The following is a 17,276-nucleotide window of genomic DNA, read 5'->3' on the forward strand; positions in this document are numbered from 1 at the left end:
TGCTTAACCTTTCTTCATACCCACAAGATGGGTGCGCTGTGCTTGCCATCAGGTGCTGTAGAAAAGGACTAAAGGGACAGGGCTTTGTAGGTAACAGATGCTCAGGGAGGGAGAGGTCCTTTTCCTTTTTTCTTTCTTAAAAAGAGAGGCAGGACTTCCTGACAGCCACATGGGAACTCTGAGCAGAGGATGGGGCGGGGAGCAACTTGGAGCAGAGAGATCCAGGCTCACCTCGAAAGCAGCCGCGGGTGAAGTTGCCTAGGGTGCAGATCTCCTTGGAGCTGCAGCCGAAGGGCTCACACATCAGGACCCCTGAGCTGGCACAGGTACAGCGCTCAGAGCAATCCTCAGTCACAAAGCTGTCACCCAGCTGGAAAGGAGAAGGGCAGAGTTGGGGTTCTGGTTTCATGCTGGGTCTGGCTCTGTGCACCTTGGCTTCCGTGGGCCACCCGCTGCCAGCCCCAACCTGGTAATAGGCACCGTCTCTGGTGCAGCCGCAGTCAGCTATCGGGAGGCTCTGGGCACCACTATAGGCGTAGCCTGGGAGGTTGGCACAGCCTTCCACGCAGGGGCCCTCACAGTCCCCAAGGGTCACCAGGTTGGCACAGGACACCGGGCAGGGCATCATGCAGCTCTGATACACGGTATTGGCTGGACATGTCATGGCTGAGGGGACAGAGACATGGCCAAGAGTTGGGGCCAGCCAAAAAGGCATGGGGCTATGGGACAGTGGGGCTGAAGGTGGAAGAGGGGGTGCAAGATGGCTACCTGGAGGCAGGAAAACCAGAGGAACAGGTACCCCGTCTGAGGGGTTCATCTGGAACATGAGCACAGTGAAGGAGCACAACGGATAGAGGCGGGTGCAGGAGAGGAGGAAGGGGATGCAGTGATGGGAGAAGGAGGCTCCCTGGGGGGTGGGAAAGGGTCAGGTGGAAAAGACAGCTGCTTTCAGCTTGCTGAGAACTGAGGGGCAGAGGAACCAAGACAGGAAGCCCGAGGTGAGGACCGTGGTAGGCGAAGGGTCGGGCAGGGAATGGCTGGCAGAGGAGTCAAGGTCAGCTGCCAGGCAGGGGCAGTGCCTCACCACAGCGGGTGTGGTCCCGCCAGCTGGTTAGGCTGGCGCCCGCCTCTTGACAAGTGATGGCGTACCCGCTGAAAACCTGGCAGCGCAGCTCCTCTTGGTCATTGGGGTCCTGGGCTGTACACAGATCAACCACACAGTGCCTGGAGTCGAGAGGGAGGGGAGAGGGGGCTGTCACAGACAGGGAGGCAAGGACCCCTGCAGAAGAGGGCTTGAAGCCCCTCACAGAAGACATTGGGCAGTGTCAAGGGAGGGTCACCAAGAAGTGAGGCCACAGGGAGAAGGAAGGGAGGCGAGGTCAGACAGCAGGACCCAGTGAAAGGCTGGAGCAGGAACTGAGGCCATGCTTGCAAGTCCTGGGCCCTTGACTCACTCCTGGAAAGGCTCTGGGGCCACAGTCTGGTGACAGGCAGCAAAGGGACCCTCGGGGTCCACCAGTACACTACAGGCCTGGGTGCTATTGATGAGTGCCAGCTGCTCCAAGCTGCAGGCCAACCCTAGGGAGCTGGAATCTGCTTGTTGTCTCTCTTCCTCCTTGCTTATGGCCCTGGAAGGGAGAAGCCAAGGACCAGGTGAGGCCCTGGAAGAAGGTGAACTTGGGGAGGAACAACTGGGGACAGAGGCTAAGGGAAGGGCAGGACCCACTGGGATTTCCATTGAGCAGGTGCCCGCCCCTCAATGTCAGTACGAGGAGAAGTGGTAGAAGGTGAAGTAGTGAGGCCTCTGTCCACTAGAACTGAAAACCAGAATGTGAGGGTAGCAGCCATAGTCAGAACCTGGTCCTCCTGAGCCCCAGCACTAACCTTGGGGAACGTGAGAGGGGCTCATCCGCATTTGCCTCCCAGCTGTTGCCAAAGACATAGAGGTTCTGGGTGAGCCTGCCATCCGGCAGTATGAACTCATTGGTGCGGTTCCCGTCATAGTTCCCACACATGCCACGCACCAGCCCCTGGTACATGCTGGGCAGGGTGATCACTGTGGGAGCAAGAGGGTGCCCTGCAGTGAGCCCCCCATGCTGGCCCCCCCACCTCCTCCTGGGTCCCCAACTTGAGCTGGGGGCCCCATTCCCAGGCAAGGCTTCTCTCCTCACGATGAGCCCATTTATGCAGGGCATTCTCACCCCTACCCCAGAACTGTGCCCTCCGCTCTCTGTCCCCCTCTCTCTGGTACCTGCGTTGATCCTTGCACCACCACCCAAGCTGACGACCAGCTCAAAGTCGGTGATCAGAAAAAGCCGCTGGCCCTGCATGGTGACCTGCAGGTGCTCATTGGGACTGTAGGGGTAGGCCATCTTCTGGTTGTTGACCTGGAGGGGAGGAAAGGTGGACAGGCACTGCGGGGCATGTTGGAGCAAGCTTGCCCTCTGCTGCTCTGGCCTGTGCCTGGCTTTGCCCATATTCTCCCTCTCTCTGTACGTCATTCAGTGGTTCAATCATCCAGGAACCTCCCAGAAGCAGGGTGCCTTCTTCACCAGCTTTAGGTGGTCTCAGCCTGACTCCTACTAACCAGAAGCGTCAGTCCAGCCTGGAACTGGACTTTATAGCCATAGACGAAGGTGATCACTTCATGCAAGAAGATCAGGCCCGGGGCCGAGGAATACACCTTGTTACGTCCCTCCACAACCAGCTTTTCCAGCCCTTCAGGGAGCTTGTCCACTGTCTTTACCAGGATGTAGGTCATGCGACCCTGGAAGAGGTAGCTGAACCTATCAAATGTGCGGTAATGGGGGTCCCCGTAGACGGAGCATTGATCCGATTCTGCCAAGAAAGGCAAACACTGAGAAGGGACCCTACCCAGATATGAGTCCTGGGAATCCCTCCTACCATAGCACCTCCTGTCCCTCTCTCTTGGGCCCTGGGCTCCCTGGATACTTGACCTTCAACTTCTTCCCTCTCTAGCTCCATTGCAACCTTCATCTGGATCTTCTCACCCTCCTCTCTCTTTTTGACCTTAATGTAGGGGGTCCTGAGAGGATCTATAACTTGCCTGTGACCAGAGTTGGCAGAAGCCAGGCCTCCTGATCCTATTGCCCACCCCGTGACTACCGTGCTTGGCACCTTATCCAGGCTAAGTTCCTGCTTGGCCCCTCACTCCTCCTGGGTCCCAGGTGCACCCCTTTCCCCCTTCCCCAGCAGCTCCCTACTGTCAGGGACGCAATTGTTGATTCCTTCCTTGTGTTGGCAGTGAGACTGAGCGGGACAGCGGAAGGTCTTGCACCGAATGCTTCCTCCTACGCAGGAACAAGTCTGCGTACAGCCTGTGGAGATCCAGGTCTTGCCTATCTGTAGAAACCACCAGAAAAGAAAAAAAGGGAGGAGGGAAGGGTGAGTTCTCCTCCTCTCACTCCTTCAGTCTAAGCCCACTGTCTCAAGAGCTCACAGTCAGCCTCTGTATCTATGGGTTGGATCCAACCAGACTTGGATAGAAATATTTGAAAAAAAAATTGCATTTGCGCCAAATTTGTCATTATTCCCTAAAGAATATGGCATGACAATATTTACATGACATTAACATTATATATACTAGCTATTACATGTTGTCTAGAGATGATGTAAACTCTACAAGAAAGATGTGCAAATGTTCTATGCAAATACTATGCTATTTTATGGAAGGGACTTGAATGTCCACAGATTTTGGTATCGTTGGGAGTCCTGGATCAATTGTTCTCATGGATATACAGGAACTAATGCATTAACCCTGGGGAGAAGCAGTTACAGTGCCATTTGGATCTTTATGTCCCTATATCTTCCCCAAAGGCATTGTTCTTGTTGTCTTACATATGCTCTTCAGGACCCATTTTACAGAAGAGAAAACTGAGGCATCAGAGGTCATCTGACTCATCATAGGTCTAAACAGGATTCAAACACAGATCATCCCACACAAAGGCCATGCTCTTTCTGCTATAAACTTCTGTGCCCAGTTGTATGGATTCCTTACCTCCCAAACCCAAACCATATTCCACCTGCCTTCACACTCCGGGGCCAGCCACAGAGACAAGGGTGCCCCAGGCTGAGAGGCTGAGGAAAGAAAAAGTACAATCCTCAAGGTTTGTGACCCCCCCCCCACACTCCCATTTCCTCAGCCCACTCACAGGAATGGTGCCACCCTGGGCGTCCTTGCAGCTACAACTACTTTTGGGCATACAGTTGTCCCCATTCAGCACATAGCCGGACTGACAGAGGCAACCTTCAGCGCAGCTGGAAGGGCCTCTGCTATTCTTGCAGTGGCCATCCGGGTTCAAGCAGGAAGATGGGCAGGAGGGAAGGCAGTTACTGTAGCTGGAATGGGCCGGGCATTCCAGAGCTGTAGGGTGGAAAAGAGACTTGGGTAAGTGGAAGGGACCAGAGGTTGTCTAAGAGGTCAGGGCCTCTAGAAACCAGGCTAGGGGTAATGACCAACAAGGCTTGGGGTTTCTCTCCTTATTCATTCATCAAACATTTACTGAGTGTGGGTTGTATGCCAGGACCTGAGGGGAAAAAAAGTTAGAAGCACTCCTCCAGGCTGTGCAAGGGCCTGGGTTCTATGCCCAGCACCATTAAAGTCAAAGAATGGCTCTCCGGAGTCTGTGTGGGAGACTGAGGTCCCCCGCAGTAGCAGCACAACCTTGATGTGCATGGTATGTATGTGACTAGCAGATGTGTACCAGGCATATTGGTGGCATAGAGCAGGGAGGTATCAACTCTGTCAGGGGAGCTCAAGAAAGGACTCTAGAAGAAAGTGTGAACAAAGGGAAATGTATACCATGTTCATGGACAGGAAGAGCCAGCAACATGCAGATGTCATTTCTCCCCCAGTGAATTTATAAATTTAATGTGACCCCAATAAAAAAGACCAACCAGGTTGTGTGTGTACGTTTGTGTAGACAAAGTGGTTTTAAAACTGAGATAAAGATACAAGCAAACTGAAAAAAAAAAGAATAAGCAAACTAGAAAGGCCAGGAAAACTTTTTTTTCTTTGTGTGTGTGTGGGTGTGTGTGTGTGTGTGTGTGTGTGTGTGTGTGTGAGGATCATGGGGATTGAACCCAGGTATGCTTTACTACTGAGTCACATCCCAGTCTTTTTATTTTTTTTAAGACAGGGTCTCACTAAGTTGCTTAGGTCCTCAACACATTGCCTAGGTTGACCTTAAACTTGTGATCTTCCCATCTCTGCCTCCGAGTCCCTAGGATTACAGGAGTGCACCTCTGTGCCCTGTACCAGGACAACTTTTAAATAGCAGTGATTAGTGAAGGTCCCTACCCAAAATTAAAATACATTTTAGATTCCCAATGATCACAGCATGTTACTGGTACATGAAGATACAGATGAACCTTTGAAGCAAGAGATAAAATATACAACTGGGCATGATGGTGCACACTGTAATCCCAATGACTTGGGAAACTGATTACAAGTTTAAAGCCAGCCTCAGCAACTTAGTGAGGCCCTAAGCAGCTTAATTAGACCCTGTCTCAACATAAAAAAATAAAAATAAAAAGGGCTGGGGATGTGGCACACCTGTGTTCTATCCCCAGTAGCAAAATTAATGAATAAAATTTAAAAATTTAAAAACCAGATACAGATCCAAGCATATATGAAAATTTAGTATTTGATAAATTGTAGCATCTCAGTTGGCAGGGAAAGCTAGTCTAGTTATTTAATAGTGCAGAAACAACTTGTTAGCCTTCTGGAAAAAATTAAACAAAGTTGATTCATATCTCATTCTACATGCCAGGCTAATTCCTCATGGGTCAAAAATTTAAACATAAAAAAGAAACCATAAAAATCCTAGAGCACAGCATGAGCTAAAAAAATTTTAAAAATCTAACTTTGGTGGGGACAGCATCTGTAACAAAGGTCTCAGATACAGAAACCATGAAACAGGGATTAATATTTTTTAGGGTTGGGGATGTAGCTTCATGGTAAAGTGCTCCTCTAGCATGTGCAAGACCCTGGATTCAATCCCTAGCACCACAAGAAAGAAAAAAAAACAACTTCGGGCTGAGGATGTGGCTCAAGCGGTAGCGCGCTCGTCTGGCATGCGTGCGGCCCGGGTTCGATCCTCAGCACCACATACAAACAAAGATGTTGTGTCCGCCGAAAAGCTAAAAAATAAATATTAAAAAAATTCTCTCTCTCAAAAAAAAAAAAAAAAACTTCAATTCCATAAAAATATTTTTTCTTCTGCATGGCAAGAAAAGTAAAAAAGATTTTTTAAAAAGGAACTGGAAAAAAATTTGTGTAACTTGGAGCACTAATAAAGGGCTACCTTCCATAATAGATAAAGGACTTCTCTAAAATAGTTTGATAAAGACCAACAACTTAGTGGGAAAATTGGAATGAACAAGATCAGAGAGCTTATAGGAAGGGAAATTCAATTGGCTCTTAAACATATGAAAGAATGTACAGTCTTGCTCACAATAAGAAAAATGCAAGTTAAGGTTCATTATTTTTCACATATTAGATTGTCAAGAATCCAAAAGGTTGGTGGCACACTGGCTTGGTGAGGATAGAGGGAGTGGAGACAGGCACTCTCGTTTATTGCTTGTGGAAATGTAAATTCTTCAACTCCTTGGGAAGGCCATTGGCAACACCTCTCCAAAGTACAAATGCATACAGTTCTGGTCCCAACAATTCTAGTTCCAGGAATTTTTCTTACACATAGAGTCACATACATAGAACACCATACGTGTGTTATTCCCCTGCAACACTGATTGCAAAAGCAAAATGGTGGGAACAACCAGAAAATCCCTCAAAGAAGAGCAATTAGATAAATTAGGATAGGGCTGAGGGTGTGGCTCAGTGGTATAGAGCTTGCCGAGCAAGTGTGAGGTACTGGGTTCCATCCCCAGGACTGCAAAAAGAAAATACTATATGATAGTCAGGTGCAGTGGCGTAGACCTGTAATCCAAGTGACTTGTGAGGCTGAGGGAGGATGATTGCAAGTTCGAGACCAGCCTCAGCAATTTAGTAAGACACTGTCTCAAGATAAAAAAAAAAAAAAAAAAAAAAGGATATGGTTNGGATGAAGTCTCCGTGGCACTCACAACCCTCCACACAGGGCATAGAAGGGCACTTCATGGGGATCCTCAGGCTAAGGCAGGTGGCTGGGCAGGGGCTGGTACAGTAGTTATAGTGACTGCCAGAAGGACACCGCATAGCTACGAAGGACATGAGTGTTAGGAAAAGAGTGGCATTTACAGCTTCCAGCCTTGGAGCACTGGGAGTCCCTGGGACTATCTGTTGACAGATACACAGACCCACAAGCCAAGTGGCCTATCCACAGGAGAGAAATAAGCCAGGTACCAAGACACCCACTGCATGATTCCTTCGATGTGGAGATCCTAAAGGAGCTCAATTCATAGAGACAGGAAGCCGAATTGTGGTTGCCAGGGGCAAGAAAAGAATGGGCAGCTGTTTAGTGTGGTCTGAATTTCAGTTGGGGAGAACCAGCTCTGGAAATGGCTGCCCACCAGCATGAATGTTCTGCATTACACACTTCAAAAGTGTTACAATGAGGCTGAGGGTGTGGCTCAGTGGTAGAGTGCCCGCCCAGCGTGCAACAGGCCCTGGGTTCAATCCTCAGTACCAAAAAAAAAAAAAAGAAAAAAGAAAACAAGAAGGAAAAAAGAAAAAAGAAATACCTATATAATAATAGACTATTATGCAGCTGCAGAAGGTAATGAGGAAGCTCTTTACATACATGACATGGAAAGATCTCTAGATTATCAAAAATAAAGTACAAATTACTGCAACTAGTATGGTACTATATATAAGACAAAAGGAGAAAATGAGGTATACTAATTTGAATTTGTTTATACAGTAAAAGGTCTTTGGAAAAATACTGAGATGTGAACTGATCCCACAGGGTCAGGGAGTGGTGAGACTTCTCTCTGGGTATCTGTTTTTGTTTGTTCATTCTTGAAACAGGATCTTACTATGTTGTCCAGGCTGGAATCAAAACTCATGGGCTCAAGGGATCCTCCTGCCCGTGTCTCAAGTGCTCGGACTACTGGTATGTACCACCATGCCTAATACTTTAAAGGTGTGTGTGTGTGTGTGTTGCCTGGAACAGTGGTACACCCTGTAATCCCAGTGATTTGGGAGGTTGAGGTAGGAGGATCACAAGTTCAATGCTAGGCTAATCACTTATTGAGACCCTGTTTCAAAACCAAAAGGGGGGCTGGGGTTGTGGCTCAGCGGTAGAGCACTCGCCTTGCCCGTGTGAGACCCTGGGTTCAATCCTCAGCACCACATAAAAATAAATAAGTGAAATAAAGGTACTGTGTCCAACTACAATTAAAAAAAAATAAATATAAAAAACACACAAAAAAAAACCCAAAAACCAAAAACCAAAAAGGGCTGGGGATGTAGGTCAGTGGTAAAGTGCCCTGGGTTCAATCTCCAGCACCATAAAAACATAAACAAAAAAAAATATATGGGAGGATGTGTGCAGGTTATACACAAATACTATGCCATTTTATATAAAGGAACTGAAGCATCCTCAGATTTTGGTATTCAGAGGGGTCCTGAAACCAATCCATCTCCTGTGCATACTAGAGAATAACTGTACTTACTAAAAAAAGTAATGAATTGCTGCTTTAAATTTCAGAGGGTTCTTCTTTTAGATAGTGGTGATGGTTGTACAATTTTACAAAGATACTAAAAGAACACTTTAAAAGTGTTGAATATCATGCTATATGAATAAGCTCAGTTATAATTACTGTTTTTACAGAGCTACAGAAGATGCCCAGCCTCCAGGGGGTGAAAAGACAGATCCTTCCAGATACCTGAGTGTGTGAAAAAACAGGCCTGTGTGGGAAGGGAGTCGGAGAGAAGGGAGAGGCCAGGATGGTGGTCTCGGATACCACTGTGCCATGCTTGGACTTAACCCTGCAGGAGGAGAGTAGTCACACTTCCTTTGCTTGGGAAAATGTCATCAGTAAAGGAGCCGAAAAGCAGCTGCTCTGATACGAGGGGCTCTGGTTGGGAGGGGACTGTAACCAGTCCTTGTCAGAGATGACAAGTTCAGAAGTAGGTCAGGAGCAATCAGAGGGAGCATGAGGGAGCTCTAAGGAACAGGAGGGGAGAAACAGGGTGTGGGAGCAGACTAGGGGTGACAGAAGGGGATACTTACGGCAAAAGCTGCTGTTCCTCCAGATGGGGGGCTTGAGCCCCTGGGTCTTGCAGGCGGCCCCAAAGTCCTGGAAAACCAGGCAGAGGGCTCCCGTCAGGATTCCAGAGTCACAGAACTTGTCCCTACAGAGCTGCAGGTAGGGCTGGATGTCCACCCAGGCAGTACACTGGGCCCAGGCAGGGGCCTCAAGGGCTGCTTGGCAATTTCTCTGGGCTGTTTGGAAGTCGACTTGCTTGCAAAGGGCTTTCACTTTGCCCTTGGATTCCTCCTTGTGGCCCTGGCTTTCCGTCCTGTGGCCCTCGCTTTCTGGCCTGTGTTCCTCCTTGTGGCCCTCGCTTTCCGGCCTGTGTTCCTCCTTGTGGCCCTCGCTTTCCATCCTGTGTTCCTCCTTGTGGCCCTCGCTTTCCATCCTGTGTTCCTCCTTGTGGCCCTCGCTTTCCGGCCTGTGTTCCTCCTTGTGGCCCTCCTTGTGGCCCTTGCTTTCCGTCCTGTGTTCCTCCTCGTGGCCCTTGCTTTCCGTCCTGTGTTCCTCCTTGTGGCCCTCGCTTTCCGGCCTGTGTTCCTCCTTGTGGCCTTGACTTTCCACTTTGTTCTGAGGTTGCTCTGAGGGCTTCTGGCAACTGGGAAGGGAAAAAAATGGATCAACAGAGGGGCAACCACTACCCTCTCTGTGAAGATGATGATCTGGCACTCCCAATGCACCTGAGAGAGTCTCTGGGACTCCCAAGCCTCCCAGCTTTCTAAGGGAACATTGCTGCATTTCCCCAAATAGGTTCCGGCAGCCTGTGAGACTCAGCAAGTACCCCCCCCCTCCAAATCACACACATGAAGGAACATTCTGGTCTCCCTATCCCAGGCTGGCCTTGCAGGGTCTGGTTAAGACCATTTTCTGAAAATGGTCTTAGGGAACAATTACGTTTGCTCAATGCCTTTGTCCTTCCAGCTGTTCATGAACTCAGAGTTGTTCTGGGCAAACTCTTCACTGGGCATCATGTGCTCGTCGTCCACCTCACCATTGAAGTTGCCACACACACCGCACACCTGGGCGGGCAGAGGGCTTTTCAGTGCAGGGGAAGCTTAAGGGGAGTTTTCTCTGGAGCATCCTGCCCAGAAAACCACAGAGAGGTGCAGTGGGCAGCCCTCCTCCTACTGGCCACTGATCTCTCGTGGGGGATGGGGATGTTGCTCCCCCGCTCCCCACCAACAAGGTCAGGCCATACCCTCACCTTGTCATAATAGGCTACAGGGACTTTGATCTCTAAGAACTGGTTGCCATCAAAACGGACTTGTAGTCCATTATCAACATCGACGAGGGTGTTGGTGCCACTAGAAGTGATGCTGACCCCAGGGATCTGGGATGTGGCAGGAAGTGTAACTGTTGCATCATTGATCTGAAGAGGAGGGTGGCACCTGTGAGTGGGAGGAAGGACCAGAGTCCCCTCCCCAGAGCTTGCTCCTCCTTCTGGGTCATGTCATCGTGCCCAGCTCACCAGCACTTGGTGTTTCTTTTTCAGGATGATCTTAGAATTGAAGATGTTGATGTAGAGCTCAGGGAAGGAGATGGGACTGGTACTGTCTTGTTGGTTATAACTCTTGGCACTGATCTTGAAGAAAGGTAGGTTCATGTTGGGATGGCACACTTTGACTAAGACTTGAGTGCAGATGTCCACAATGGCTTTATGGCTAACGCCATCAAAGCTCACAAACTGGGAACCTCCTGAGACCCGGCACACGCCCACATCTGGAGGGAAAGAGAGGTGGTTGAGACATCACCCCATCTCTGATAAGAACACTGTCCCAAGGGAAATGATCCTGTACTCTTCCTGCCTGGGAAGGCCAGGGAGCCCCAAGAAGGAAGGAGGACTTTGTTCAAGAAAAAAATCAAGGCCCAAGGCCCCAGACTGGTATGACTCTTTGAGGTAGAGGGGAGTGTAATTCTACCAGGAAGGGACTTATTATATGCAACCCAAGTTCACGGCTGCTGCAGGAGAACATAGTTGCTTTATTAGAATGTTTGTTCCCCAGAATTCATGCATTGGAAACTTAACTTCCAAAGTCATATGCTAGTGGTATTTGGAGGTGGTGCTTGATGCTACCCTGAGATGCTGCAGAGTCCCCACCAGCAAGAAGTCCCTCTCCAGATGCAGCCCTTCAAATTTGGACTTCCCAGCCTCCAAAATAAGAAGTGCATTTCCTGGGTGGGGTGTAGCTCAGTGGTAGAGCTCTTGGTTAGCATGGGCAAGACCCTGCATTCCATCCCCACCACCAAAAGAAGGGAAGGCAGGAAATAAGACATTTCTTTTCTTTATAAATTATCTAGACTCCTGCATTCTGACATAATAGAAAATGGGTAACAGGTTACCTGTTTTCTGTTGCTATATCAGAATGCAGGGAACTGAAGCCCGAGATGCCCTTCCAGGCAGTGGGAAGACCATCTATCCTCAGAAGAGCCAAGAACTATTTGGTAGAGTTGAGCTGTGAATGTGAACCTGAATGCTACTGGAGCAGGTAGGGAGAATGTGGGGGGAGTGGGGGAACTGCTCTAGGTATCATGCTGGCCCTCCTACCTGAGGCCCTGCAGCGAAACAGCCCATCCAGGGCTCTGCAGGTCTGCTCGGACTTGCAGGTGGTCTTCTGGCAGGTAATGTTGTTTTGGACGGAGCAGGTGCAGAGGGTGGTGCAGGTGTTCTCCAGGTACCAGCTCTCCCCCAACTGTGGGGCATGGGGGTTGGCACAGCCAGCAGAAATTTGGAAGCTGGAGATAGGGGAGTGCACCCCACCCCTGGGACACTTTCTGCCTTTGCTTGCCACCTGTCCTGAGCTTTTTCTGGGCCACCCCACCCCCTGCTTTGTGGAAACGGGCAGGATTGGCCTCTCACCGTGTGGTAGAAGCCCTTTGAGTCAGTGCAGCCACACAGGCTGAGAGGCACACAGGACGTCCCACTCAGGATGAAGTCTCCGTGGCACTCACAACCCTCCACACAGGGCATAGAAGGGCACTTCATGGGGATCCTCAGGCTAAGGCAGGTGGCTGGGCAGGGGCTGGTACAGTAGTTATAGTGACTGCCAGAAGGACACCGCATAGCTACGAAGGACATGAGTGTTAGGAAAAGAGTGGCATTTACAGCTTCCAGCCTTGGAGCACTGGGAGTCCCTGGGACTATCTGTTGACAGATACACAGACCCACAAGCCAAGTGGCCTATCCACAGGAGAGAAATAAGCCAGGTACCAAGACACCCACTGCATGATTCCTTCGATGTGGAGATCCTAAAGGAGCTCAATTCATAGAGACAGGAAGCCGAATTGTGGTTGCCAGGGGCAAGAAAAGAATGGGCAGCTGTTTAGTGTGGTCTGAATTTCAGTTGGGGAGAACCAGCTCTGGAAATGGCTGCCCACCAGCATGAATGTTCTGCATTACACACTTCAAAAGTGTTACAATGAGGCTGAGGGTGTGGCTCAGTGGTAGAGTGCCCGCCCAGCGTGCAACAGGCCCTGGGTTCCATTCTCAGCAACACAAAAGAAAAAACAAAAAAGGCCAAAATAGTAAATTTTATGTTATGTACATTTTCTCACAATTTTTTTTGGAGGGGTGGGGGTACCAGAGATTGAACTCAGGGGCACTCAACCACTGAGCCCCATCCCCAGCCCTATTTTGTATTTTATTTAGAGACAGGGTCTCATTGAGTTGCTCAGCAACTTTTCTTTTGCTGAGGACTGGCTTTGAACTTGAGATCCTCCTGCCTCAGCCTCCAGAGCTACTGGGATTTCAGACCTGCACACCACGTGTATGGCTGGCTTCAATTTTTTTTTTTTTTTAAGAACTTTTCTGAAAGAAAGAAAGAAAGAAAGGGAACAGAGCTTGTAATCCCAGCTACTGGGAAGGCTGAGGCAGGAAGATCACAAGTTCAAGGCCAGCCTGGGCAATTCAGTGAGACCCTGTTTCAAAATAAAATGAAAAAGGCTGGGGGTGTAGCTGAGTGGTAGAGAACTCACCTAGCCTGTAGGAGGCCCTGAATTCAATCCCCAGTACCATAAGAAGGGAGGAGGAAGGGGGGGAAAGAAAAGAAAGGGAAGAGCCCAGGGAAAAAGGAAGGAGGCTGTTTCCACTGGATAATTTCTTTTTTTCTTTCTTTCTTTTTTTTTTGGTACCAAGGATTGAACCCAGGGGTGCTTAACCACTGAGCCACATCCCCAGCTCTTTTTTTTACATTTTTATTTAGAAACAGGGTTTCACTAAGTTGCTTAGGGCCTCATTAAGTTGCTGAGGCTGGCTTTGAATTTGGTGTTCCTCCTGCCTCAAGCCTCTAGAGCCACTGGGATTACAGGTGTGTGCCACCACACTTGGCAAGGCAGAAATTTTTCATGAGAAGAGAGTCAGATGCAGGAGGCTCCGGTGCTGGGCTGGAGAGGTGGAGTGGACCACAGAGGAAGGCTCCAGGTGGGCGGGAGTGCTCTTCGCAGGTCAAAAGGCAGAGTGTGGGGGAGAGGGAGATCAGGGTGTGGGGGCTGTGGGAGCAGGTGGTAAGGTCACTCACGGCAGAAACTGCTGTTGCGCCAGGCAAGGGCATGGCCAGCCAGAGCACACAGGGACGCATAGGCCTGCAGGGAGTGGCACAGGGCCACAGTGCTGCCCTTGGTCCCACACTGGCCATACACACAACTGTAGAAGCTGGCCTGTGGGGGCACCACGTCGTGGCACATGGAGAAGGGCCCTGGAGGAAGACACAAGGTGGGGAGAGCAGAGGGTGAGCCTGGGGAACGAGTAGGACCTGTGTCTTCTGCGGGGCTCACTGGACATTCCTTTCCATCAAAACCTGGGTTTATTGGGAAATACTGGCTAAGACACAGAAGGGGTCTGGTCAGCCTTGGCTCCGAAGGGGGTGATGCTGGCCAGGCCACCTGTGCTTCCGGACTCCAGTGTTTCTGATCTTACTCTGGTTTCTTGCCTTATAGTCTTCCTCCTCGGTGTCCAGCCCCTGGGGTGGAGAGGAGGGCAAAGGGCCAGCAGGGGGTGTGTCTTACCCTGAGGGTCCACCAAGATGGCACAGCTCTTATTCCAGCTGTCCGACGTGCTGTTATATTGGCAGTTGGAGGATATGCCACCCCTCAGGAAGCAGCTGAATAAAGGGAGGAAAGGACAGACACTCAGGACTGAGAAAATGTCCTCCAAACTGAAGCACATGTGAATGAGAAACAGGAAGAGGCTCAGGAGAAGAGAATTACATGGCACCCTCAAGAAGGCCAAGAGCTACAGCAGGAAGGAATAAGGCAAGCTGGCCAGGAGGACTTCCTAAGAGGAGAAATGGAGCGGTGTCAGGGCAGGCAGGACAGCACAGAGGGAACAGGGATACCCAGGGGACAAAGGCCTCCAGGAGGCCTTCTGAGGTTTTCCCCCAGTATTAGCACCCCTGCCCCCGGCCCCATACTCACCCGGGTTCTGAGTCATCTGAGTGCTTCCAGGAGGCCCCCAGATACACCGAGCTGCCTATGGGCTTCTTATCTGGGCGTAGGTTGTCATCTAGGCTGTTGTTGTTGTAGTTCCCTGAAGGAAGAGGCAGTTAGCGGAGGCAACAGAGGCACAGGCTTACCCCAGCCCAGGCCACCACTTTCCCAACCAGAAGGGGGCCCCCTCACTTTTTGCCCACTCTGCACATCAAAGCTAACCCTTTCTTCCCCATCTCCAGCTTGCGAACACCAGCTGATTTCACCCATGCTCAATGACCCCTTTTGCGAGTCCACGTGGGAAGTCCCCCCCAACATCTAGACTTATTCCTTCTTGTGGCCCAGTGTCCTCAAGGGATTTGTTGGTTGACCAACACTCAGGACATCTAATGGAGATGTGTGGGGAGGCCAAGACCTCACTGCAGAGCCCAACCCTGTCCCAGCTTTCCCCTCAGTTTCCCAGGGAGCTCACCACACAGCCCACAGAGCTGGCCAGCATAGGAGGAGGGTACTGTCACCTCCACCAGGTGCTTCCCATCGTAGCGAACCTGAAGCCCAAAGTTCGTGTAGAGCAAAATAAAAGAGCCACTGAGCCTAACGATCACCTGGCCTGCCAGAGGCCGCATGGGAAGGGATATCCGAAAGCCATTCACCTGCAGAGGTGGGGGATGCAGTAGAGGAGTCGGGAACTGGGGACTAAGATCAAAGGAAGGCAAAATCTTGGGAGCAGGAAGGAGCGACGGATGTTTCAGGGAGAGAGGAGGGAGTCCAAGGAGGAGGGGGCTGCCTGGTACCCCCAGGGGCTCAGGAGAAGAGGGACCAGCGGGCTGGGTTGGGGAGGGCCTGGGAGGAAGAAGCGGTACTCACCACGACCCTTCGACCTTTAATCAGTGAGATTCTGAGGTTAAAGATCTGCACGTTGACAGACTTGATGTAGGAGAGCTCCAAGTTCCCATCGCGGATCTCGTTGGTGGTGGTGACAAGAAAGTTGTTCTCTCGGGAACTGACCTTGCAAGGGCGGACCATGACGTAGGCACAGGTGCCCATGAAGTTGTGCAGAGCTCCGTCAAAGGTCAAGTAGTGGGGGTCGCCTGAGGCACTGCAGGTGGCCGCCCCTGGGAAGAGATGACAGGGCTTGGAGTCTTGTTGCACCGTGCCCAGGAAGCCCTGATCCAGGGCTGCCACCTTGGTGAGCCCACATTGGTATGGTACCTACAGCCCATCCTTGAACTTGGCGTTTCTCTAGGAGATAAAGTTGGCTTGGCTTGGGATGCCAAGGAGGGAGACAACCCTCTCCAACTCCACTCTGAACCTGGGAAGATACTGCTCCTGACCTAGGAAATCCCCTCCCAGCCTGGGATGGTTTCCATCTGGAATATTCCCCAAAGGCCCATGTTACAGACTTGGTCTTTGGCTTGGTGCTCTTGGGAGGTGGTATAAATGTTAAGAGGTGGAGCCTAGTGGGAGGTTTTAGGTCATTGGGGGATGCTCTTGCAGGGGATTTGAGGGACCCTGGTGTCTTCATTTTCTTTTCCTCTTGTCCCAGCCCTGAGGGGAGCAGTGCTGTGTTCAGCCACATACTCCCCACCATGACTAGCTGCCTCACCAAAGGCCCAGAAGCCAATGAGCCAAAGGGTTTTTTTGGCTCACAGTTTGGGAGGTTTATTCTCTAGTCTAGGGACTAAAAAAAACAAAACAAAAAAAACCAAAACCCTTTTTCTTTATAAGTTTATTTATCTCAGGGGTATATGTTACAGTAATTTCAAGCTAATTCACAGCCTCTGGGGTCCCAGCTCTCTGGGGAAGAAGATTTGGGCAGGATCTTCCCCTTGCTTGAGGCCCCCTGCTCACCTGCTCTCCTGACCTCTCACCTCGGGCACGGCAGCCATAGGTGCCATCTTGCAGCATACAGGCCTCCTGGGCCTTACATTTCCAGGGCTGGCAGTGAATTTTGTTGTTCTTTTCACAGACACAGAACTCCTTGCAGCCTGGTTTGTACCACTGTTCCCCTAGCTGGAGAAAGAAAAGAAAGCAGCTTTTCCCAGGTCCAACACAAGAGCCCACTGCCGCTCCAAGGGCTGGCCTACTCACGGGGCATTCCGTCTTTCAAAAGTTCTATGCTTAGCTGTAAAACTCTGGTGTTGGCTCAGGGATGGAATCGCTTGGTCATTTATTTGCTCACTATTTCAGCTGAGCTGTCTGTGTATCGTGGGAGGTGTTAGGAATTCAGTAATGAACCAGATGGAAAATGTCTCTGTCCCGACAGAACTCACAATCCAACAGGGGACAATAAATGTAAGTCAACTCTTGGATACACATCTCCAATGTGCGTCCAAGTGGAACCACCAGGGCACCCAAAGATCACTTCTCACCATGGACACCAGCAATAAGCACCTGATAATGGGAATTCTGAGAGAAGTTTCCTGACTCTGCTTATCAGGAAGGCTTCAAGGAGGAGGGAGCATTTCAACAGGGCCTCAAGGGAGAGGAAGGGTCCCAACAGGCAGAGGCTGAGAAGTAGAGCAGGGTATAAAAGGAACTGGGAAAAGGTCAGAGCATGGCACGGGGTGCAGTTCTGTTGTAGAGTGCCTGCTTCTGCTCCCAAAGGGCTGGATTCGATCTTCAGCACCAAGTGCGAG

At 50.4% G+C, this 17,276-nt stretch overlaps 1 protein-coding gene across 4 annotated transcripts in view; it reads right to left on the reverse strand.

Moving 5' to 3' along the window:
* Positions 1 to 17,276, reverse strand: part of Zan (zonadhesin) — a 31,826-nt gene that overhangs the window by 1,474 nt on the left and 13,076 nt on the right. For 3 of the 4 annotated variants that reach the window (XM_048789993.1, XM_048789991.1, XM_048789992.1), the window contains 21 exons: positions 16,509 to 16,650; positions 15,505 to 15,752; positions 15,110 to 15,290; positions 14,626 to 14,737; positions 14,218 to 14,312; positions 13,731 to 13,907; positions 12,074 to 12,279; positions 11,762 to 11,906; positions 10,685 to 10,935; positions 10,421 to 10,585; positions 10,111 to 10,235; positions 9,195 to 9,814; positions 4,173 to 4,384; positions 3,225 to 3,363; positions 2,588 to 2,838; positions 2,252 to 2,387; positions 1,885 to 2,056; positions 1,455 to 1,628; positions 1,085 to 1,224; positions 467 to 666; positions 232 to 370 (listed from right to left, as the gene is read on the reverse strand). In XM_048789993.1, the coding sequence (XP_048645950.1) occupies positions 232 to 370; positions 467 to 666; positions 1,085 to 1,224; positions 1,455 to 1,628; positions 1,885 to 2,056; positions 2,252 to 2,387; positions 2,588 to 2,838; positions 3,225 to 3,363; positions 4,173 to 4,384; positions 9,195 to 9,814; positions 10,111 to 10,235; positions 10,421 to 10,585; positions 10,685 to 10,935; positions 11,762 to 11,906; positions 12,074 to 12,279; positions 13,731 to 13,907; positions 14,218 to 14,312; positions 14,626 to 14,737; positions 15,110 to 15,290; positions 15,505 to 15,752; positions 16,509 to 16,650 (4,030 nt within the window). The remainder of the gene's footprint in view (positions 1 to 231; positions 371 to 466; positions 667 to 1,084; positions 1,225 to 1,454; positions 1,629 to 1,884; positions 2,057 to 2,251; positions 2,388 to 2,587; positions 2,839 to 3,224; positions 3,364 to 4,172; positions 4,385 to 9,194; positions 9,815 to 10,110; positions 10,236 to 10,420; positions 10,586 to 10,684; positions 10,936 to 11,761; positions 11,907 to 12,073; positions 12,280 to 13,730; positions 13,908 to 14,217; positions 14,313 to 14,625; positions 14,738 to 15,109; positions 15,291 to 15,504; positions 15,753 to 16,508; positions 16,651 to 17,276) is intronic. The other variant, XM_048789994.1, reaches the window with a different exon arrangement.

This window comes from Marmota marmota, unplaced genomic scaffold (genome assembly GCF_001458135.2).
Source record: "Marmota marmota marmota unplaced genomic scaffold, marMar, whole genome shotgun sequence".
Taxonomy (NCBI): Eukaryota; Metazoa; Chordata; class Mammalia; order Rodentia; family Sciuridae; genus Marmota; species Marmota marmota.